Source organism: Dromiciops gliroides, chromosome 1, assembly GCF_019393635.1.
Source record: "Dromiciops gliroides isolate mDroGli1 chromosome 1, mDroGli1.pri, whole genome shotgun sequence".
NCBI lineage: Eukaryota > Metazoa > Chordata > Mammalia > Microbiotheria > Microbiotheriidae > Dromiciops > Dromiciops gliroides.
In genome coordinates, this window is record NC_057861.1 from 526,140,654 (window position 1) to 526,164,634 (window position 23,981).

General features: G+C 43.0%; 1 protein-coding gene across 1 annotated transcript in view; it reads left to right on the plus strand.

Annotated features, from left to right (window-relative positions):
- The first annotated feature begins 16,577 nt into the window (after positions 1-16,577).
- MAP2K3 (mitogen-activated protein kinase kinase 3) overlaps positions 16,578-23,981 on the plus strand; it is an 84,076-nt gene continuing 76,672 nt past the window's right edge. Inside the window, exon 1 of the mRNA XM_043976592.1 lies at positions 16,578-16,961. Within this exon, the coding sequence (XP_043832527.1) occupies positions 16,946-16,961 (16 nt within the window). The 5' untranslated portion in view covers positions 16,578-16,945. The remainder of the gene's footprint in view (positions 16,962-23,981) is intronic.

Here is a 23,981-nt window from a genome sequence, read left to right on the forward strand (position 1 = left end):
AGAGTGGGAATGCTTTAATTCTTTGTTTAATTAGAATAGACTTTAAGAACACATAGAGTTTGGGAGATGTCTGGACTCTTGCAGAGGCAATTAAAGCATTCCTTTCATTAAGTTGCTGAGATATGTATGAGCCCAATTTGTTTTGTACAGGACAGGGCCATGTAAACTTTTTATAGACATAAAAGCCTATAACAGCAGGGTAATTACAGAGCCATTAAAGCTCGATGAGGAGTTAAACCTGCTTACTTTTTCCTGGAATTCTTTGGGGTTCATTTGTTCCTTGTTATCTTGGACAGGGTCAACACACCTTTCTGCCTAGAGGGATACTCATTTCAGCTGAGTCTCCTGGGTGTTCTATTTTTTTTTAATTATAAAAGTATTTTATTATTTTCTAGTTACATGTAGAGATAGTTTTCAACATTTCGGGTTTTTTTTTGTGTGTGTGTGTTTTTGTTTTGTTTTGTTTTTGTCAGGCAATGAGGGTTGAGTGACTTTTCCAGGGTCACACAGCTAGTAAGTGTCAAGTGTCTGAGGTCGGATTTGAACTCAGGTCCTCCTGAATTCAGGGCTGGTGCTTTATCCACCGTGCCATCTAGCTTCCCCCTTAACATTTGTTCTCATAAGATTTCTAGTTTCAAATTTTTCTCCCTCCCTCCCCTCCCTTCCCCCCTCCCCAAGACAGCAAGTAATCTGATATAGGTTACATATGTACAATCACATTAAACAAATTTCTGCATTAGTCTTGCTATGAAAGAAGAATCAGAGCAAAAATGAAAAATCTCAAAAAAGAAAAACAGTACCCCAAACAAAAGAAATAGTATGGTTCAATTTGCATCCACATTCCACAGTTCTTTTTTTTTTTTTTTCTGGTTTTGGAGAGCATTTTCCACGATGAGTCCTTTGGAACTATCTTGTACTGTTGTATTGCTGAGAAGAATCAAGTCTATCACAATTGAGCAACATCTAATGTTGATGATACTGTGTACAATGTTCTCGTGGTTCTGCTCATCTCACTCATCATCAGTCCTTCCAGGTTTCTCTGAAATCTGCCTGCTCATCGTTTCTTTCTTTCTTTCTTTTTTAGTGAGGCAATTGGAGTTAAGTGAATTGCCCAGGGTCACACAGCTAGTAAGTGTCAAGTGTCTGAGGCCGGATTCGAACTCAAGTCCTCTTGAATCCAGGGCCAGTACTCTATCCACTGCATCACCTAGCTGCCCCTGCTCATTGTTTCTTACAGCACAATAGTATTCCATTACATTCATACCACAACTTGTTCATCCATTCCTCAATTGATGGGCAACCCCTCAATTTCCAATTCCTTGCCACCCCAAAAAGAGCAGCTATAAATATTTTTGTACATGTGGGTCCTTTTCACTTTTTTATGATCTCTTTGGGAAAAAGACCCAAAAGTGGTATTGCTGGGTCCAAGGGTATGCACAGCTTTATAGCCCTTTGGGCATAGTTCCAAATTGCTCTCCAGAATGGTCGGATTAGTTCACAGCTCCATCAACAATGCATTAATGTTCCAATTTTTCCACAGCTTCTCCAACATTTATTATTTACCTTTATTGTCATGTTAGCCAATCTGATAGATGTCAGGTGGTGCCTCAGAGTTGTTTTAATTTGCATCTCTCTCATCAATAGTGATTTAGAGCATTTTTTCATATGGCAATAGATAACTTTGATTTCTTCATCAGAAAATTGCTTATTCATATCCTTTGACCATTTCTCAATTGGGGAATGACTTGGATTCTTATAAATTTTATTTAGTTCCCAATATATTTTAGAAATGAGGCCTTTATCAGAAGTACTGACTATAAAAAATTGTTTCCCAGCTTTTTGCCTCCCTTCTAATTTTGGCTGCATTGCTTCTGTTTGTACAAAACCTTTTTAATTTAATGTAATCAAAATCATCCATTTTGTATTTCATAATATTCTCTATTCTTGTTTGGTCATAAACTCTTCTCCTTTCTCCTGGATGTTCTTAACTGCTCCAAAGCATTTGGTGAAGATGGTACATGATTGGAGGATGAGTTGTGATTGCCACTGAGTATGGGGACCAGAGCCAGGATTAGGAGTCAGGACTCCCCCATTCCCAGACATCTCCTTTAGTTCCACAGGGAAATCATATCAGGAGGGATTTGGGTTAGGACTGGAAGAAAAACCTTTTGGCTGTATGCTTTAGAATCAATACTTTGGGACAGGGGGTTCAAGGGAACCTAAGAAGACTGTTATGAAGGGAAAGAGATCTACTGGTTCTATTCTATACATTTTGCTTTATAGAATCATAAGACTGAAAACTGTTAGAGATGGAAGGGGTCTTAGAGGTCTAACACCCAAATCCCCTTTTTTTTTTAAAAGTGAGGCAATTGGGGTTAAGTGACTTGCCCAGGGTCACACAGTTTGTAAGTGTTAAGTGTCTGAGGCTGGATTTGAACTCAGGTACTCCTGACTCCAGGACTGGTGCTCTATCCACTGCACCATCTAGCTGCCCCCCAAATCCCTTATTTTGATGTTGTCCAGTTGTTTCAGCCATGTCTGACTCTTTGTGACCCCATTTGGGGTTTTCCTGGCAAGATAATGGAGTGGTTTGCTATTTTCTTCTCCAGTTGATTTTACAGTCGAGGAAACTGAGGCAGAGTGAAATGACTTGTCCAGGGTCACACATCTAGGAAGTGTCTGAAGCCAGATTAGTATATATGTACATTTGTATGTATATGTCTATACATTAGCTGCATCCCAATTTTTTAAAAATGTGATTTGTTTTTTCTTAATTACATGTAAAAACAATTTTTAGCATTCGATTTTTAAAATTTTGAGTTCCAAATTCTCTCCTTCCCTCCTCTGACCTTTCCTTGAGAAGGCAAGCAATTTGATATAGATTTTACATTTGTAATTATGGAAAACATGTTTCCATATTAGCCATGTTACAAAAGAAAACACAGACTCCCCCCCCCAAAAAAATAAAGAAAGTAAAAGAAGTATGCTTCAATATGCATTCAGAGTCCATCAGTTTTTTCTCTGGAGGCAGATAACATCTTTCATAAGTCCGTTGGAATTGTCTTGGAGTATTGTATTGCTGAGAATAGCTAAGACATTCACAGGTGACCATCCTTTTTTTTTTTTTTAAGTGAGACAATTGGGGTTAAGTGACTTGCCCAGGGTCACACAGCTAGTAAGTGTTAAGTGTCTGAGGCTGGATTTGAACTCAGGTCCTCCTGACTCTAGGGCCGGTGTTCTATCTACTGCGCCACCTAGCTGCCCCATTCTTCTAATATTGCTGTTACAATGTTTTCTTGGTTCTATTCACTTCACTTTGCATCACTTCATGTCTTCCCAGGTCCTCCCTTGCCCTGCCCCCCCATTTTTGGGGGGTGGGTCAATGAGGTTTAAGTGACTTGCCCAGGGTCACACAGCTAGTAAGTGTCAAGTATCTGAGGCTGGATTTGAACTCAGGTCCTCCTGAATCCAGGGCCAGTGCTTTATCCACTGTGTCATCCAGCTGCCTCTTTTTTCTTTTCCTTTCTTTTCCTTTTTTTCCACAATTACATGTAAACAAAACTTTAAACCTTTAAAAAATTTTTTTTGAGTTCCAAATTCTCTCCCTCCCTCCCGCCTCTCCTGACTCCTTGAGTAGGCAAACAATTTGATATAGATTGGACATGTGCAGTCATGCAAAACATGAGGTAGGATTTAAACCCAGGGTTTCCTACCTCAAAGTCCAGTTTCTTATCTACTAGGCTATGCTGCCTCAGCACAGAGGACTTAGAAGGATCTCTTTTTTGTGGGAGGAGCCAGCTTTTTTCACTGGAGAATAAAAATGAGACCTTTCAGATTCCTTTTTGCCCTGTTTTCGAGGTCTAGAGAGAACACAAGAGAAGCAAAACCAGATTCATGCCAATGCAGAGCAACAAGGGAGCTGCAGTTCTTTGTACAAAGAAGAGGGCCTGACTGACTTGGATTTCCTTTTTCCTGTACTTTTCTGAGCACAGATCAGAGGCCAGAAAGTTAAGAGTAGACTTTTCAGGTCCAAGACATAGCAGCAGTTGGGGAATGATGGAATATAGTGGAAAAGTGTGAAGAAGCTCTGTGTGTTTTTCAATACACCCTAGAGGGAGCCCAGGGGTGATGTCATCCCTCAACTCCCACCTTCTGGTTAGAGGAGGGGGATTTCCTAGCCACCTGATCCAAGAATGTTGGTGTATTGACTTCCTGACAAAACCAAGTTCAGGTCCGTTGTGAGGGGAGTCCAAACAATGGTGTGTCATGGAATTAGAAGGATTTCATGACCCTGGTGGAAATGGAAATGACTCATTGGAGAAGACAATTATGTTGTTTACTTATGGGCCACTGGGAGTACTTTATGCATTTTCAGGGTTTGATTATGGGCTCCTGTGAGTCCTTTGTGTCATCTATATTTTCTATGGGGTGGGGGGGTGGATAGGAAATAAAGACTGTCCTGTATCCAATATACATTTGTTAACTTGAACATTTGTACAGGATTTGAGGATTCTGTTACCCACATCTTTGGAAACCTAGTCCTAAGCAATCTATATCTGGAGTTTTACCTATAGTAAATTCTGAGTTGAGGCAATAAATCAATGAGGTATTGCTCTTTTAGGGTTACTTATACCTCAATATTGAACCTAGTCTGTGGGAGCCCAGAGTCATATCCTTGGGTCATAGCCATTCCTTTTTATAAAACCCCACACATTTTCTGTGCCTCTATTAAGTGCAAAGCCCTGTGTTAGTTGTTGTGACTAAGCCATAGTTGGATTGATTGATTGCTAATCAAATAATGATAAATAATAGCTAATATTTAGATAGCACTTACTATGAACCAGACACTGCGCTAAATGACTTACAGTATCTGGATGGAGACATGGGGAAACAAAGGGAGCTGCCTAACCCTTCAACTCAAACCTGCAGATGACCATCTGCTGGTACAGTTGGCTTATGGCATGGTTAATTTTTTTCGTTGGTCTAAATGTGTTTCCTTCTCCCTGACCTTCTTATCTCTGTTAATGGTGCCACTCTCATTCCAATCACTCAGAACTTGAAAGTAATTTTTTACTTTTCTTTCTCCTTCAACCCATTCATCCAACCAGGTCCTAGATCCTACTGAGTTAAATCTTCACAATATCTCACATTCCCACCCCTCTCCACTAACATTTGTCACCAACTGAGTTCAGACACTCAGTCACCTCTTCTCTGGACTATTAAAATCCACTTCTTCACAATACCTTCTGAGCTTACTTTTTTTTTTTTTTTTGCGGGGCAATGGGGGTTAAGTGACTTGCCCAGGGTCACACAGCTGGTAAGTGTCAAGTGTCTGAGGCCGGATTTGAACTCAGGTACTCCTGAATCCAGGGCCGGTGCTTTATCCAATGTGCCACCTAGCCGCCCCTGAACTTACTTTTTGAAGAATACTAAAGCCAAATGCAGCCCCACATATAAGCTCTTAAATTTTTTTTAAATTCTGAATTTAAACACCAAAAAAGAGCATTTCCATATTCACAGAACATAAAAAGAAAAATGCATAAAAAACTGAAAAATCTTCATTTCATACTGCTTGCTTTTTTCTTTTTAAGAAATATTAAGGGGGCAGCTAAGTGGCACAGTGGATAGAACACCGGCCCTGGAGTCAGGAGTACCTGAGTTCAAATCCGGCCTCAGACACTTAACACTTACTAGCTGTGTGACCCTGGGCAAGTCACTTAACCCCAATTGCCTCACTAAAAAAAAAAGAAAAAAAGAAATATTAATATTTTATCCCCCCAAATTACAGGTAAAAACAATTTTAATGTTCTATTTTCAAATGTTGAGTTCCAAATTTTCTCCCTCCTCCCTTTTTCCTTCTACTCTTCATTGAGAAAGCAAGAAATTTGATATAGGTTATACATGTTGCTTTTTTTTAAGAAAAAAGTATATAATAAATCTCATATATTACTTTCAAAACTGTCCTGCTTATCTGTGCTTCCTTCTGAAATTCCTTCTTTTCTCTTCTATGCACATATCATAACCTTTGACACCTATGGTGTCTTTCAGTTTATAAGGTGCCTTCTGATCTGTTACCTCACTTGATGTTCCCAAGAGGCTTGTAAGGTAGTCAGGGTAGGAACTATCCTCCCCATTTTTTATATGTTAATTCAGAGATAGGTTAAATGACTTGCTCAGTTAATAAGTGGTGGATGTGGAGCTTGAACTCATTCTTGTCTTATGCAATTTACTAAACAAATATAATTTTAATTATCTGTTGGGACCTTAGGATTCAGAATTAAAAGGTAAATCTGAGATAACCCAAATTCAAATTCAAAGCTTTAATTTTAAAGAAAAATCACTTTTCTTTTTTCTTTTTTTTTGTGGTGCAATGGGGGTTAAGTGACTTGGCCAGGGTCACACAGCTAGTAAGTGTCAAGTGTCTGAGGCCAGATTTGAACTCAGGTACTCCTGAGTCCAGGGCTGGTGCTCTATCCACTGTGCCACCTAGCTGCCCCAGTATTATAAGCTTTTTAAGGGAAGGGGCTTTTAAAAAATCACCTTGCTTTTTATTCCTAGTGCTTAGCACAGTGCCTGGCATATAGTAAATGCTTACTGACAAACAGATTGGCTTTTCGGATTTCAATTCCCTCACTTAGAAAATATGAGACTTCTATCTAGTGGTCTCTGAAGTCCCTTTTGGCTTTCAATCAATGAAATCTGTATATTTTCAATATATGGTGTTTCCCCTCCATTACAGCCTTTTCCTGCTGCCTCATGGTGGCCTGTAGGTGACCCTGGGTGGGTTCTTGAAGACCATGCCAAGATGGTACAAGTTCTGGAAGGCCAGATCTGCCAGCTGGAAAGGCCTGCAACTCAGGCTTGGAGACAGACTGTGTGTCATCTAAGGACCAGCCTGGCTAATAATACTAATATTAGCTCACATTTATATAGCACTTGAAGGTTTACAAACAACTTTCTTCACCACAGCTTGGTGAGGTAGGTAGCTAATTTCAGAGGGGCTCATCACTTAGGTGATGAATATTTTTGGCCCTAGCAACTTCTGCAAACCATCTATTAAGGCAAGGAGGGTTGGGTGTCTTTGTTGGGGGAGGGAATATTCACACTGATGAAATCACTTGGGAAAAAGTATGATTATAACTTCCCTTCAATACCAAAGACTAGAGAAAAAGACCTGAAGATTTAAAAAAACCCACACCACACACTAGAAAAGTTTCAACTACAGCTCTATTATGCCTCTTGTTAGAGGCTAGATGGGAGAGTGGATAAGAGCATGGAACCTGGAAATCAGGAAGACCCGAGTTCAAATCCTGCTTCAGTCCCATCAGCTATGTGACCCTGGGCAAGTACTTTAGCTTCTGTGACTCAGTTTCCTCACCTGTAAAATGTGGAAATTGGACTCAATGGCCTCTGAAATTCTTTCTAGCTCTAAATCTATGCTCTTATTACTAGTCTTCCTAATTTTGGGTAAGCTCATCACCACATTGGCACCAAAGGAGATGGACTTCTTTTGGCCATAGCAACTCTGGAAGACTACCTAATAAGTTATATTGTGGTTTTGATCTTGTCAGTAGAGGGGATACCCACATAGATGAAATGAAAGATTCTTGAAGTATTACTAATTCCTCTAAGTCTTCTAATGCCCCATCAGAAGTAACTGAAAAGAAGAAGAAGAAGAAGAAGAAGAAGAAGAAGAAGAAGAAGAAGAAGAAGAAGAAGAAGAAGAAGAAGAAGAAGAAGAAGAAGAAGAAGAAGTAACTATGTCCTGGTCAGTCAGTCCTTCCAAAATAAGAATCTTTGAGTATGGGCCAATATCTGAGGACCAGCCTAGCTATATTTTAAAAAAGGCTCATTATAAGAGGTCTTCCATTAGACATGGCCTCTTTAAGCAGTCAGAGTGGCTCCTAAAGGCCTTAGGTTAAGGAGGCAGTGGAGCATAGTGGGAAAAAATCCCACTGGCTCTGAAGTCAGAAGGCCTAGGTTTAAATCCTACCTTGGATGCATATTACCTGAGTGACCTTGGGCAATTTACTTAACCTATCTGGGGTCAACTGTAGATTTGGAGTTGGAAGGGACTTCAGAGGTCATCTGGCCCAGCCTTTTCAGTTTAAAGATGAAGTTCAAGGTGGTATACATGGTAAGAATTTGAACTGGATCCATGTATAGAGGAACCTGGGTGGTCAGTTTATCCTGATTTCTAAAATAAGTGAATCTGAAGTCTTATAGAAATGAAGAGAGAGCAGTTGCTTCCTCAACTATGAGCTTGCCCAACAGATGATTGATATATCTATTTGAATCATTTTATTTATTTATTTATCTATTTTTTTGCGGGGCAATGGGGGTTAAGTGACTTGCCCAGGGTCACACAGCTAGTAAGTGTCAAGTGCCTGAGGCCGGATTTGAACTCAGGTACTTCTGAATCCAGGGCCAGTGCTTTATCCACTGCGCCACCTAGCCACCCCTATTTAAATCATTTAAAGCTCCTTTACAGATGCATAGGGCATCTCTCTAAGCAGGGATGGGAGGTGGTTAAGGGGGTGGGTAGGGGGAGTAAAGCTATCTTGATTTAGGTTTCCACAAAGCCTGGCCGCTAGGTGGCACTGGAGATAGGCTGCTCTTGGATGGGATTGAGGATGTGAGGAGGGAGGTGGACATTTCCTTGGTGAAGAAGAGCATCAGGCTATAACAATAACAACAACGCAACAGCAGCAACAACCACCACCACCACAACTTGCATCTACATAGATATCAAGAAAAATTGAGGAAAGTTCCCACAATATTGAGTAGATCCCCACCATGGATGGAAGACATGGACAAGACTCCCATTTAGAGATGGGCTGTTATCTGCATTTTTGGAGGGAATGTCCAGGTCAATGAGATCAAAGGTCTCTCCATCTGAGAATTTCAGTATTTGAGGTTTATAAAGTGATTCCCGTGTGAAGAATATAGTGAAGGTGTCAGTATGCCCATTTTACAAATGAAGGAACTGGGACTTGGGGAATTATGTGATTTACTCAGGGTCACACAACCAGAAAGCGTGGACCTGGGATTTGAACTTTCTTCTTTTTTTTTTTTAACTTTATTTTCCAGACTTCAAGTCCAGTTTTGTTTTGTTTTGTTGTTGTGGTGGGTTTTTTTTTTGTTTGTTTGTCTTTTTGCAAGTTCTTCAAGTTCTTTTACACTCTCTTGCCGGAGGATCAAAGGTATGGTTACAGTCAAGGCTTAAATTATCCCCTTAGCTGCTCTTCCTGACTCTGGATTCTCTCTGGCCACTGGGAGAGTGGCTTTACTCCATTCTGCAACTGTTGCTAGGTTACTGTTCAGGAAGTAGAAGGATTCCTGTTACTCCTTTGATTACAAGTCTACAATGGCTACCCATTGTTGACTACAAATGGTCTTTTCACCCTTGAGAGCCCTGCCTAATATTGCCCCTCTCTCCAAGTTTATCTCCCACAATTTTTCAAGTTAACACTTCACTCCAGTCAAGCTAGCCTTTTTGCCATCAAGTCAAAGCATTTTTAGTTTGGGAAGAAAACTTTGTGTGATTCTTTTTGCTTCAGCATCTGGCATTTATATAGGCACCCTAGTAGTGGACAGGGAACTGGCCTCAGAGACATACTCGCTGTGTGACCCTGTCCAAATCACTTAAGTCCTCAGTATCCCCATTGCAATTCTCCTTAAATTATAGACCAGCAGATATTATGGACAAAGAGTTTCCACAAAGGGAATCTCCCACTGGTCTGGACTAAAAAGGACTATATAGTGCTTTCAAGTCAGCAAAGGGCTTTATGGTCTGGGTTCCAATCTCACCTCTGCCACTTGATGCCTCAGTGACTTAGGGCAAGTAATTTCCCCTCTGAGGGCCTCTGTTTGCTCATCTGTAAAATGTGTGGGCTGAATAGAATTATCCCCAGGTCCTTTTTAGCTCCAGATTTTATGATCCTGTGGTCTAATTATCTGGAGTCACCAGATGCTGAGATCTAATTTGTCACTGGCAATAGGGATTGCCAGGCCCCCTTGTGGCTTAAGAGAACTGAGATAGGAACATAGTAGGTGCTCGGTAAATGTTTATTCATCTGGATTAAATTGGGTTGACATACCATCTCTACCCTGGCCAAGGACCATAGAAAGGTATAGGACACGTTCATAATTGACAATGTGTTTTCATGCCCATTGTCATTTCATCTTTGAACTAAATGGTTCAGGAGGGCAAGTGCTATTGTAATTTAAAAAAATGGGATGGAAAGAGCATTAGCTTTAGAAGAAGCAGCCCTGTGTTCAAATTCTAGTTTTGATACTTATAAGCTGAGTATCCTTGGGCAAATCACTTCTCCAGCCTCAGTTTCCTTCTTTGTAAAATGAAGCCATTGGACTCAATGAGTTCTAAGGTCAACTACTATAATAATGTTCTACACTCCAAAGGAGGAAACTAAGTCACAGAGCAGAGAAGAGACATGGCTAGAAAGTGGCAAATTTGGAACTGAATTTTGGGTTCTTTCTTTCTTTCTTTCTTTCTTTCTTTCTTTCTTTCTCTTTCTTTCCCTTCCTTCCTTCCTTCCTTCCTTCCTTCCTTCCTTCCTTCCTTCCTTCCTTCCTTCCTTCCTTCCTTCCTTTCTTCCTTTCTTTCTTCCTTCCTTCCTTCCTTCCTTTCTTCCTTTCTTCCTTCCTTCCTTCCTTCCTTCCTTCCTTCCTTCCTTCCTTCCTTCCTTCCTTCCTTCCTTCCTTCCTTCCTTCCTTCCTTCCTTCCTTCCTTCCTTCCTTCCTTCCTTCCTTCCTTTCTTTCTTTCTTTCTTTCTTTCTTTCTTTCTTTCTTTCTTTCTTTCTTTCTTTCTTTCTTTCCTTTTACTGTACCTGTAGTTACTACACTGACTACACCTCATGATGAAGGTGGGTGAGAAACTAGGTGAAGACGTCCCTGGCACGGCTGGTAGAGAGTGACCTTATCAGTCGGTTGTACATGTTGACTTACATGTTGTCCTAGCTCTAAAGCATTCTGGGATGCTCTGACGTGGGTCCTGAGGCAGTAAGTCATATCTAGGTAGATGGAACAAAGATTTCTCTCATAAATATTTTGGTGTTGGGGAGGTGGAAGAGTATTAGTAAGAAGACTGGCCCTGGAGCCCAAGAACCTAGGTTCAAATGTCACTTCTGATACTTATCTCCCTGCGTGACCTTGAGTAAGCCACTTAAAATAATAGTACCTAACATTTATCAAGGTTATTTTTTTATATTTTTTTATTTTTGCAATGAGGGTTAAGTGACTTGCCCAGGGTCACACAGCTAGTTAAGTGTCAAGTGTCTGAGGCCGGATTTAAACTCAGGTCCTCCTGAATCCAGGGTCAGGGCTTTATCCACTGCACCACCTAGCTGCCCCAGTACCTAACATTTATATAACACTTACTATGTGCCAGGCATCATGCTAAGTGCTTTACAATTGTTATCTCATTTGATCCTTCCAACAACTCTGGGAGGCACTTGCTATTATTATTTCAATTATACAAATATCATTCAATTTTTACAGAAACTGAGGCAGACAATGGTTAAGTCACACAGCTAGTGTCTGAGAGCAGATTCTTTCTGAATCCAGGACTGGTATTTTCTCTACTGTGCCACCTACGTAACCTTCTCAGACCTCTTTTCCCTCACATGTAAAACAAAGGGGTTGAAATCGATGGCCTCTGAGGTTCTATCCATCTCTAGCTCTAGAATACTGTCATCCAGGATCAAGGCTGGATGGGCTCAGTCAGGATTGTCTAATGAGTAAAGTCTGGAAGGCAGTGTGATATAATGATTCTGCCTTGGGTGAATCTCTTCTCCTTTCTGGGCCTCAGTTAATAAAATAAGATAGTTGGATTAGATTATTTCTAAGGTCTCTTTCAGCTTTCCTAATCATTCATTTTTATGTAGCACTTTTTTTTGGGGGGGCAGGGCAATGAGGGTTAAGTGACTTGCCCAGGGTCACACAGCTAGTTAGGTATCAAGTTTCTGAGGCTGGATTTGAACTCAGGTCCTCCTGAATCCAGGGCTGGTGCTCTATCCACTGCGCCACCTAGCTGCCCCCTTTATGTAGCATTTTAAGGTTTACTTTGCTTTCCATTTGTGAGGTAGACAACTAGTGGCAGTATTATTCTCATTGTCATTTTACAGATCAGCAAACTGACGTTTAGAAGTGTTGAGTGACTTTCCTGTGGTTAGAGCCAGGACACTTACCCACCCAGGCCTCTGGGTTCCAAGCCCCTTGCTATTTTTATATTAGATAACTCAGTTTTTCCTTTTGGGATTGCCACAAAAAGGGTTGACCCTATATGCAACCATGAATTAGGCAATATTTGCTTTAAGGGATTTCCCACCTTTTGTGGCACTGGCTCCCCCTTATCCAGTCAGGTGTCTTATTCTATCCTCTCTTGTCCATTAGTTATTTAACTTCTGTGCTAGAACTCTTTTGAGCTCATATTTGTCTGATCAGCCAGAGTCAGACACATTATCCCTTGATCCCAACGTAGTGATGAACACTAGTAGTTGGAGAACAAAGGACAATAACTAACCAACCAGCTTAACTTCTGTTAGCCTCAGTTTCCTCATCTGTAAAATAGGGATGATAACGGCACCTAACTCTCAGGATCAAAATGATACAATATTTGGAAAGTACTTAGCAAAGTACCTGGGACATAGTAAGTACTATATAAATGTTAATTATTATTACTAAACTGTTGTGCTTCCTCCTTTTACTTATCAAAACCTTCTTTAAGAAAACGATCAGGGGGCAGCTAGGTGACGCAGTGGATAAGGCACTAGCCTTGGATTCAGGAGGACCAGAGTTCAAATTTGGCCTCAGACACTTGACGCTTACTAGCTGTGTGACCCTGGGCAAGTCACCTAACCCTCATAGCCTTGCAAAAAAAAAAAAGGGCAATTAATATTTGGGCAGCTAGGTGGTGCAGTGGATAAAGCACTGGCCCTGGATTCAGGAGGACCTGAGTTCAAATCCGACCTCAGACACTTGACACTTAACTAGCTGTGTGACCCTGGCAAGTCACTTAATCCATATTGCCCCACAAAAAACAAAACAAAACACACACACACACACACAAAACCCCGAAAACAAAAACAAAAACAAGAAAAGGATCTTGGAAATTTATTCACACTAAGGAAGTGAATGAGATATAAAGCTTAATGTGTGAGTGAGGGATTTTCATTTTAAGAGGTGACAACTTTTTTTTTTTCTCTTTTTTTTTGGCAGGGCAATGAGGGTTAAGTGATTTGCCCAGGGTCACACAGCTAGTAAGTTTCAAGTGTCTGAAGCTGGTTTTGAACTCAGGTCCTCCTGGATCCAAGGCCAGTGCTTTATCCACTGTGCCACCTAGCTGCCCCCAAGGTGACAACTTTTTAAGCTAAAGCAAGGTAGGCCCTGATGATAGACTTTCAGGCATCAGCTAGCTGGTGCCCAAAATAAACTCTCTCTAATTTCATAACACTTTTTGTATACCTACTATTTCCCAATTGTATTATATTTACGTGTATATAGCAAGTCATTTAACCTCTACCTCAGTTTCCTTATCTGTAAAATGGGATAATAGTTGCACCTACTTTCCTGGGTTGTTGTATCAAATGAGATAATAATTGCAAAGTACTTTGCATAGTGTTCAGCACATAGGAAGTGCTATATAAATCTTTTCTTTTCTTTCTTCTTTTTTTTTTTTTGTTTGGGTTTTTTTTGCAGGGCACTGGGGGTTAAGTGACTTGCCCAGGGTCACACAACTAGTAAATGTCAAGTGTCTGAGGCCGGATTTGAACTCAGGTACTCCTGAATCCAGGGCCAGTGCTTTATCCACTTCGCCACCTAGCCGCCCCCTATATAAATCTTTTTTTTTTTTTTAGTGAGGCAATTAGGGTTAAGTGACTTGCCCAGGGTCACACAGCTAGTAAGTGTTATGTGTCTGAGGCCAGATTTGAACTTAGGTCCTCCTGACTCCAGGGCCGGTGCTCTATCCACTGTGCCACCTAGCTGCCCCTCCCTATATAAATCTTTTTTTTTTTTTTTTTTGCGGGGCAATGGGGGTTAAGTGACTTGCCCGGGGTCACACAGCTAGTAAGTGTCAAGTGTCTGAGGCTGGATTTGAACTCAGGTACTCTTGAATCCAAGGCCGATGCTTTATCCACTGCGCCACCTAGCTGCCCCCCTATATAAATCTTAATGTCCAATCACCTCTCCTTTTTTTTTTTTTTTTTTGGAGGGCAATGAGGATTAAGTGACTTGCCCAGGGTCACACAGCTAGTAAGTGTCAAGTGTCTGAGGCTGGATTTGAACTCAGGTCCTCCTGAATCCAGGACTGGTACTTTATCCACTGTGCCACCTACCTGCCCCTTCACCTCTACTTTTAACAAGATGTTTGAGGCCAAGGAGCTTGTTTTATTTAGCTTTATTCTCCTAGAGATTAGGCCTTGAACTCAGAAAGTGCCTAATAAACATTATTTGCATGAACTAAGGAGTGAGGGGAGTAGGCTGCCTAGCCAATGTGTAGGTCTGGCTCTGATTATAAACCCCATGGCTCAATCACATCCATGGGTACTTAAGGAATAATTCTGGAGAGGAGAGGGAGAGAGAACTGAAGGAGTGAGACTACCTGAATTCTTGCATTCTGGGCTGTAGCCTCTTTTCCCTCTCTCAAAGGTGCTTACTTCGCCTTTCTGTCTCACTCCAAGTCTTTTCATCCTTTGAGGCTTCATGGTCTGGTGGAGATTCAGAGCCCTATAGAATAGCATAAAAACTTTCAGGAAAACTCAGCCAGAGGAGGATGAGAAAGGAGGTATGGTGTGTGTATGTATGTATGGGGGTGGGGTGGTGTTTATGTGGGAGAATGAATAAATTCATTCTGGCTTGAGTTGGTAGAACAGTAGGCCAGGAGAAGACCAAAAAGATGTTTCTCAGGAAATACATTGGATTTCTTGTGTGGTTGGACAATAACAGGTATATGTATATAGGTCTATTCTAGACTGACAGAATGTTAGAGGGAAGGGACCTTAGGATAAGCTAGTCTAATACTCCCTTTAAGAGTGAGGTCAATTCTCTGGGTATATCTAGGAATATCTGAGTGTGCCTCTAGATCATTATTCACCTCTCTACCTTGGCTCAGCTATCGGAGCTAGACCCTTGTATTTCTCAAACCTAGTAATTATTATTATTTTTTTTTGAGGGGCAATGAGGGTTAAGTGACTTGCCCAGGGTCACACAGCTAGTAAGTGTCAAGTGTTTTGAGACTGGATTTGAATTCAGGTCCTCCCGAATCCAGGGCCTGTGCTTTATCCACTTTATCCACCTAGCTGCCCCCAAACCTAGTAATTTTTGAAGGCTTAGAACAAATCCTATTTCCTCTCGGAAGTAATTCTTGAACACTCTAGTCCATACTAAATGGCATTTGGGGCTTATCACGAATTGTTTGTGTTGCCTTTTCTTTTATCTCTATCAGTCTTATCTTCAAGGTAAATGGTGAATTTTTGGAAGGTAAAGATTTCATCTTCTCTTCTTCTTCCCAAGGGCCTGGCAATGGGTTCAGCACATGGTAGGTGCTTAAAAAGAAACATATATTGGGAGTGGTGAAGTGGATAAAGCATTGGCCCTGGATTCAGGAGGACCTGAGTTCAAATCAGACACTTGACACTTGACACTTACTAGCTGTGTGACCCTGGGCAAGTCACTTAACCCTCAATGCCCCCCCCCCATATTGATTGAATTTACAGACCCATTTATGTATTATTGGGTATTTTTAATTTCAAGTATGTATTTGAATATGTGTGTGTGTGAGTTGTGCCTTTTATATACAGTGTAATGGGGTCTTAAGACTTGATTATTACTTCCAGTTTCAACTCTGACTGGCTTTGTGGGACATTATGATTACCTGGGTGGGTAAGATACTATGTGTCTTTTTCCTCATCTGTAAAATGAGAATAATGATATTTAAATGGAGACCACTTTGCAAACCTTAAAACACCATATAAATGTCAGCTGTTATTAAAACTTATCAGTCAGACGACCTGGGTTTGCCTAACCACTTATTAGCTGTCTGTTCTCTCCAAGTCCTTTCCCTTCTTTAAAGTCGTCTCTGTCCTCTGACAAATGGGAAGGGGATGTGCTGGCTCACACCCTCACATCTTAAATTTTCAGTGAAAGCATTTCCACCTCGGGTATATGCAAAATCTGTGAATCAGGACTTGGTTTACGTATTGTGCTTATATCCGGTCCCCCTCCCCAGAGCCCGTTGTTAAATACTTGCCAGCACATTTTTGCAAAGAAGTCATAATCCTTGCACCATCTACTTCCACCGGAGGTAAGGAAAGCGCTTGGCCAACTTTAGAGCGAGACGGACGGGCTGGCTATTATTAGTATACATACCTAACTCTGCCTCAGAGGGAGATTAGGGCGTGTTTCATTCAGGAGGCGGGGCCTATCTTTTAAGAGGCAGGGGGCGGGGCTTCGGGGAACGTGCAGAGAGTCGGCTTTCCATTGGGTGGGCCGAAGAGAGGCGGGGCTTCGCCTCCCGCGGTGCTGTCCCGCTCCCCAGCCTCCCTCCCCGCCGCTGCTCAGTCTGGCTCCGGCGCCGCCCTCAGCGGACGCTTGCGCTCGCCTGTCTGCTAGCTCGCAGTCCCTCCGCCCGTGGCTCTCTGTCCGAATCTCGCCAGCCCCGGGGGGCCGGGGGTGGGGATGTATTGAGAGGAACCCTCTCCGCTCCGCCCGCCCGGGGGAGGAGAGACATGACCCTGCCTAGAGGTGCCGCCGCCGCCACCTGCCGCCCCCGGGACTAGCCGCCCCCTCCGTGCTCGCCAGTCGCAGCCCCTGCCTGCCTCCAGCCTCCAGCCTCCAGCCTCCAGTCTCCAGCCTCTAGCCTCTAGCCTCCAGCCGCCGCCCGCAGGCCATAGTGGAGCTCGGCCCCGCGCCACCGGCCTCAGCATGTCTCTCTCCAGAGGTAGGTGCAGGGCCTCCGGCCGCACCCCGGCTCCCGGGGCACTGCCCCCAGTCGGACTCCCGGACCTCCCCCGCTCCTCCTTACCGCTGGATCACTTGCACCCCTCTATCCACACCCCAGATCCCTCAAGCGGACCTCAGGTTCTCTCCCATAACTCTCCCCAATCTCCTCGCACTCCTCCTAGCATCTAGTTCTGCAGAGAGCTCCCCGCGTCTTTCCCTTCCCTTCCTTCCTGCTACCCTGAACCCTACCCCCACCTTCTTCCTAGCTGCAAACTTATCTGGAAATTACAATAAGCCTGCTCCTGTCACCATCGCCCTCCCCTCCCGGCAACTCTCCTTCTTTTGCTCCCCAAATTGCACTGAGCCCTTCCTGCCTTTTCCAGGCCTCCGTGCGCCCTGGTTGTCTTACCCTCCTTTCCAAGCGTGAATTGGGGAGGATAACCTATCTTATCTAAGCCTTCCAAATTCAATTCCACATACTCCAGCGTTTATTACTAAACCTTGGTCGCGCCCTGGGAAGTGTACAATTGCACAGTCCCTTAATTTCTCTAATTGAATTGGGAGAAGCAGCGAGTTAGGGTTGTTGGGGAGCATTTTGGGGAGCCCTGGCTCTTGGGATCCTCCTCGTGAAGAGCTCGGCTGCCTTGCATTGCTCCCAGGCTGGCAGACGCTTTCTGGGAAGGCTAAGGACTGTTGTGTTCTCCCCCACCCCCTCCTGGCTCCTTCCTGGAAATTTAGAAAAGGCAGTAGCAACAGAGAAGGATTTGTCATTCTTAGGGGAACTCAGGCCTGTGGGAGAAGCAAGGGAAGGGGCTAGGAGGGAGGAAAGGGGGTTATTTTGTGGTAAGGGAAAATGCTGATTTGGCACGTCAGTAACTTGTATAAAATGTTGAGTCTCTTTAAAGTAATTCCCGACCTGACAGAACAGTAGATTAATGCGTCTTGCTAACAGGTTTTCCTTTTCTTAATTTACTCACTGTAGCTTGGGGAGTAGAGAGACAGGGGGCTGTTTGATGAGACCTGTTGCAGAGAAGCAAGGGAAAAACTCCTTTGGCCAACGGTTTGTAAACCCAGTAGCCTAGTCAATTAGGATCTTGGGGAGACAGCAACAAGTACCTGACCCTGTTGGGTTTGCTTCCTGAAGATTGCGAAAAGGGGGGAAGCCCTGGCAAGCAGGTTTCTCATTTCATCCTTCATTGGAAAATACACAGCAGGGGAAAATATGCACTGTAGTCTGTGTTGGTCATCAGTCGGGTGGGATGAATGTGTCATCATTTAGATTTCTGCCACCTTAGGTTTCCGTGACTTGAGCACTCAAGTATGGATTGGCTGGGGGCTGTACATTATTGAGGTCAGCAAGATTTTAAACTGTAATTACATCTTACATAAATGGGGATGCCAGATACCTGACCGTTGCCCAACTGTTCATGAGTAACAATCGAACTACTCGGTGAAGGAGCATGAAGGAACCAGCACGTGCCAGAGAATAACATGCTTCTCATAGTTCTTAAGGTATTTCAAAGATGTTAAATACGAGATTTCTCTGAGCATTCTTTGTAAGTGGTCACTGGATGAACGAATGAATTTATTTCTTGGAAGGGAGGCTTTTTTAGCAAAGAAGATCAGCTTCATAAACCTTCTAGGGTTCAAGGCTTTTGTAATTAGGGTCTGATTAGAGCAACTGGCTTTAACTGATGATTACAGTTGCCTAGGGAGAGAAGTAAACAGGTTATGATGTTTAGTGTCTTCGAAAAAGAGCGATGATTTAATACCTGGTTGTCCCAGTAGCTTGCTTTGTCCATCACTAAGGTAGTATAAACAGGTTACCCTGTCTGGAGATAAAATTAACTCTGACACTCTGGCTGATGTGCTAAGCTTTTCAAGGAATCTTTTGAAGGTAGCCCAAGTTAATCTGTCATGCCGATCTTACTTTGGCTTTGTAATTTTCCTGTCTCATAAAAAAAGCTCTAAGACATCAGGTCTGAGGCGAGCTGCCGTTCCCTGACATAAGAGTGTGTGTCATTAGTCTGACCCTATGAATGGCACTGTGACCTCCCCTGATTCTTACCCCACAGTGGGAATGGATTCTAGACCAGTTCTTTGGCTTCTCTTCACAGATGGGAGGGATGCAAAAGAGCAGCAAAATAAACCTTGAAACAAGCTGCTGCACAGCTGGCTTTCCAATTTGGCTTTGGGAGTGTGGAGCTCCCCACTCTGTGGACTCCAAGGAATTTGAACAAAATAGGGAGTGGTTGTCGCTTGACCTTAAGGCTTTTCTTTGGTTTTAAGTCTGAGAGCTTCCTCCTTTGCTACCAATGACAGAACACACCTTTTTTGGGGGGGTGGGTGGGTGGAGAAGTTGCTCTTTGGGGTTAAGTGCACTTTGAAAGTTTGTGTGCAAAAGTGCAGCCCAGCCTGCTTAGCAACTGTATTTTAAGATCTGGCCTGCTTGATACTCTTTCTCTTTAAATGTTACAACTTTAGTAGTCAAGTCAGGAGCTGTTCTATTTGCAAAAGATAAATCTCTGTCATAGTTTAGCAGATTGTTATATTTGTTCTGAATGTGGCCCTGGTGCAGGATTGTCTCACCCAAGACTGTATCACCTTCAAGTCAAATTGCATAAAGTGAAAATAAAACCATCAGGGAAAAAAAAATCTCCCCTCCACTGTCTTCCTGTGAGAGATCTTCTCTAGGCACCTGAACCTGTTTCTGAATTTCTGGGCCGATGACTAGCAGACATACCACTTTGTCCAGCTTTCAGCTTTAACCTTTTTTTTTTTGCCTTGGGCTCTGCCTGACATAAGAGTGTAGTGTCATAGACCCGGAAATACATGGCACTTCAACTCTGTTGGTTTTTTTTTTTTCCTTGATGGCAGCTAAGGAGGTGAAGAATCCAGCGGTGGAGGCAACACCGAGGGGGACTTCCCCCTCCCTTTGAGTGACGCACAGGAAGCGTTATATCAGGGTGCCTGTAACTTGGGGTTTTCATTGAGCAGAGTTCTTAAACTGCGTTGTTTTTTTTTTTTAAGTGGGGAAGAGTGGACTCCAGCTTCCTGTGTAGCCAAGGTATGAATCAGCAGCAATAAAATGCTACTGAATGGGGTTGCTGACTCACAGGCAGAACATGCGTGTTGGAACCAGCCTCTTGACACAACAGGGTTGGATTGGCTGCTTAAAAGGGCGATGTTTCAGCCCTCCTGGCCCCTCACCCCTCCACTTCCCCATAGATTCCCTTTCTAGGACTCTTGTTTCCTGGCTTGATCTGGCTAGAGCCCTTCTTTCTACTTGAGCAGGCTCTCACTTCTCATTTCAATAACCCTGATGCTAGTCAGTAGTCCAGGAAGTTCTTGGTGGGCTGAGCCTCTCTGCTGTCTTTGGGAGAGCTTCCCCGAATTGAAAAGAGTGATTGCTGGTTTCATCTTGCACATGTTCCTCTGGTTTGGGCAGAAAATAGTGACGTCCTTACCTCACTCTGTCCCAAGGCATTCCAGCTAATGTGTGGTCCTTCACTCCTCCAAATCAACTGATTACTAATATGTATTTGCACAGCCAATGTTTTTTAGCTCAGGAGCCTTCTGTAAGTGCAGAAAAATGATGATGAAATATCTTCCTATTAGGTCATCATCGTGGCATCAAAGATTTAGAACTGGAAGGGCCCTTGGAGTTCATCTAGTCCAGCTTCCTCATTTTACAGATGAGGAAAAATGAGGTCCTGGAAAATTAATGAGCTTGTCTATGGTATACACAATGGGGATTTGAACACATGTCTCCTGACTGTGTGGTTATCACTGTACCACACTGCCTTTTCCCAAGTACATCAGAAAAATAATTAAGGATTTCATAACCTAAGTCATTTTTGGCTATGGACAGACTCCATTAAAAATAACTCCTTAAAGGGATTGTTTTTGGGATGCCTGTTTTTTTCCCCTGATCCCCAAACTCCAAGTATGCAGTCCTGTGGTCTGAACCTCGGTGTCTGATTACTTCACTCTTGGATCAACTACATATAGATGTGAAAACCTTTGCCTTAGCACAAGGATTGTGAAGGCAGTGGGGTGTGCTTCTGCTTTTCTTTTATTGAGATAACTAGGTTACACAACCTAGGCAATGTTACATGGGAGTAAAAGAGGGAAAGGAAGGGACCCAAAGGAAGCAAAGAATGCAGGTCCACAGACCCTCCATTGAGGTTTGGAGGCCTCTCCTGTTGGCTCTCCCCTCCCCCTCCCTTGCCTGTTTAAGTCAAACCCAATCTGTTCTTGATGCTTCCTGTTGCTGACTCCTTCCTCTTTGGTCTTAACTAACAGTAATCATAGAAACCCCAAAAAAAGCAACAGTAGAAAAGGAGGATATGAGCAGGACCAAGGGCAGGGTGGTGCAGAGGTGCAGGCCCTTTTAAAAGCCCCAGTGTGAGTTAGATGATAAATCAAGTTTTTGACTTTATCTCATTGGTAGGTATGTTTCTTTGGAAAGCTTTCAGGCCCTAGTGCTGCTGTGGTCAGTTGTGGCTCCTCGTGTTTAGTTAATGACGTATGTCTTGAGCTTTTGATTCTTGATGGTAGGTGCTGGATCATTTCCAGATTACAGTGCTTTTGGCTGAGTTGAGCTCCAGTAACTTTTCCCCTGTCTCTCATTGAGTTCTTTCCATTCCAGATGCCAGTTCATACCTGGATCATTCTGTTAATTTCCTAACTTCCCAGATGTGCACTTCTGTGCACTGTTGGTTAGGGATTCCTAAAACACCACTTCTCTCATGTTGTGCCCCTGCTGAACATCCTATTGCTTATGGGAGAAAGTCCAAACTCTGAACACAGGACCCTCCATTGTTAGTCAACTAGGAGACGTTGAGTGAGACCTGGGTTAAGATCTTAGCTCCGAGGGGCAGCTAGGTGGTGCATTAGATAGAGCACTGGCCCTGGAGTCAGACACTTAACACTTACTAGCTGTGTGACCCTGGGCAAGTCACTTAACCCCAATTGCCTCACTAAAAAAAAAAAAATCTTAGCTCTGTTACTTTGGACAATTCACTTGATGTTTCTGGGCCTCAGTTTCCTCATCGGTACTATATTAGATTATTCATTAGGGCCTCACTCTTTGCTCAAAAAACTACAGTATGGTTTCAGCATGTCTTTTCAGCCTTTGTTGGCTATTTCCCAGACCAAGACTTAGTCTAACCAGGCCAAGTTTTCTCACTGCACCCCAAACATAGCATACTCGTCCTACCTCCGAGCCTTTGCTCATGCAGTTAGTCCCACCAGGCTTGCCTCTTTTCCTTTTCTCTGACGGTTAAGTCCTAGACTCATCTTTGAAGTCTTACCTTCCCCATGAAGCTGTCCCTGACCTTCAAATCCCACTGTGATAACTCCCTTCTTCTCTGAATTCCCATAGTCCTTACTGCCGCTAAGGCTTGGATTTGGTTCAGTAATGAATACCTGCTAATCATGGGGCATGGCCGTGCTCATTCTGCATTTAATCCTACATTGCTTTGAGTTGTTGTTTAACTGGTGTGTGTCTTGTCTCCTTAATGCTGGTGTAATCCTCTAGAGGGTAAGGGCCACATGTTATACTTTGTAACCCACAGCAGAGAGCTATGTACGGGGCATAGGGATGGCATAGTTCATGCCCTTGGGAGCCCATGTCATAGACTAACCTAGTTGGTTGCTCCCAGTTGGCTTGGCTTATCTGGGAGTGAAGAAGATCAAAGTCCAGGATTGGGTTAATTTGACTCCCTCCCCTCTTCCACCCACCCCCTCCTCTTGTTCTTGGAATTTTTTTTGCTTAGGTTACTGTGAGGGCGGAAGGTTTTGCATTTGGATCATAGAACTTATTATAGATTTCAGAAGCTTGTGGAAGTGAACTACCCCAAATTGCAGATCCTTTTCTGATATGTGTTATACCCCTCTGATAGAATGCAAGTTTTTTGAAGGAAGTTCCTTTTTTTTTTCTTTTCCCTCCTCTCCAACTCCCCCCGCCCCCCATTTGTGTAGCTAGCATCTAGCATAGTGCTTGGTACAAAGGACTTATTAAATGTGTGTCAATAGAGAAATTGACAAGAAAAGAGGCCCAGAGAAATTAACTTGCTCTGGGCTGCATAGGGAATAAGTAACACAGCCAGGATTTTAATTTAGGACCTTTAATAGTGCTTGCTTTTTTATTTTGGAAGACTTCAGGGTTAAATGACTTGTCCAGGCTCACACAGTAAGTGTCTGAGGCTGGATTTGAATTCAGGTCCTCTGACTCTAGGGCCAGTGCTCTATCCTCTGTGCCACCTAGCAGTCCCAAATTCAGTGCTTTCAAGTATACCATGCTTGCTAAGATGTCAAGTGCATTTTTAGCTTTGGAATCTGGCTCTGTCTGTCTGTTTCATTCTGTCTCTTTGATGAGCATAGTTAAAGTCTCAAGGGCCAAGGACCTCCAGCCACTATTTTTCTTTTCTTTTTTTTGTCATAGGACTCCTTCAATATGAGTTTGTTTTTTTCTCCACTTGGCAGTTTTTCCCAGGGATATTTTCATTCAGCCTGCAGGATACGGCATTGTGTATGGCATCCCAGTTGTCCCCTGAGAAGCCTCTGAAACTTGTCACTGAAAAATGCACAGCCACCAAATAGAGCAATGAAAACATTTTTATGTGTCACTTTGCTTCTTGAGAAACTCTGGTAGCTTCCTATAACCTGTCACAGGAACCAGCACCCTGGAGCCCAAGTAGAACAATGACTTATACAGGCTTCAGTGGTCCAAAGACTGGCCATTGCCTTCTCTCCAGCCCCAGCCATTTGTAATTCTTTTTTTGGGGGGTGGGGGTGGGGCAGTGGGGGTTAAGTGACTTGCCCAGGGTCACACAGCTAGTAAGTGTCAAGTGTCTGAGACTGGATTTGAACTAAGGTCCTCCTGAATCCAAGGCCAGTGCTTTATCCACTGCACCACCTAGCTGCCCCAATAGCCCCAGCCATTTGTGACAGTTTCCCCAGCTCTGCTGATTGAGAGGGTTAGCAGAAATCTTTGGCTGTAGGAGCACAGGAG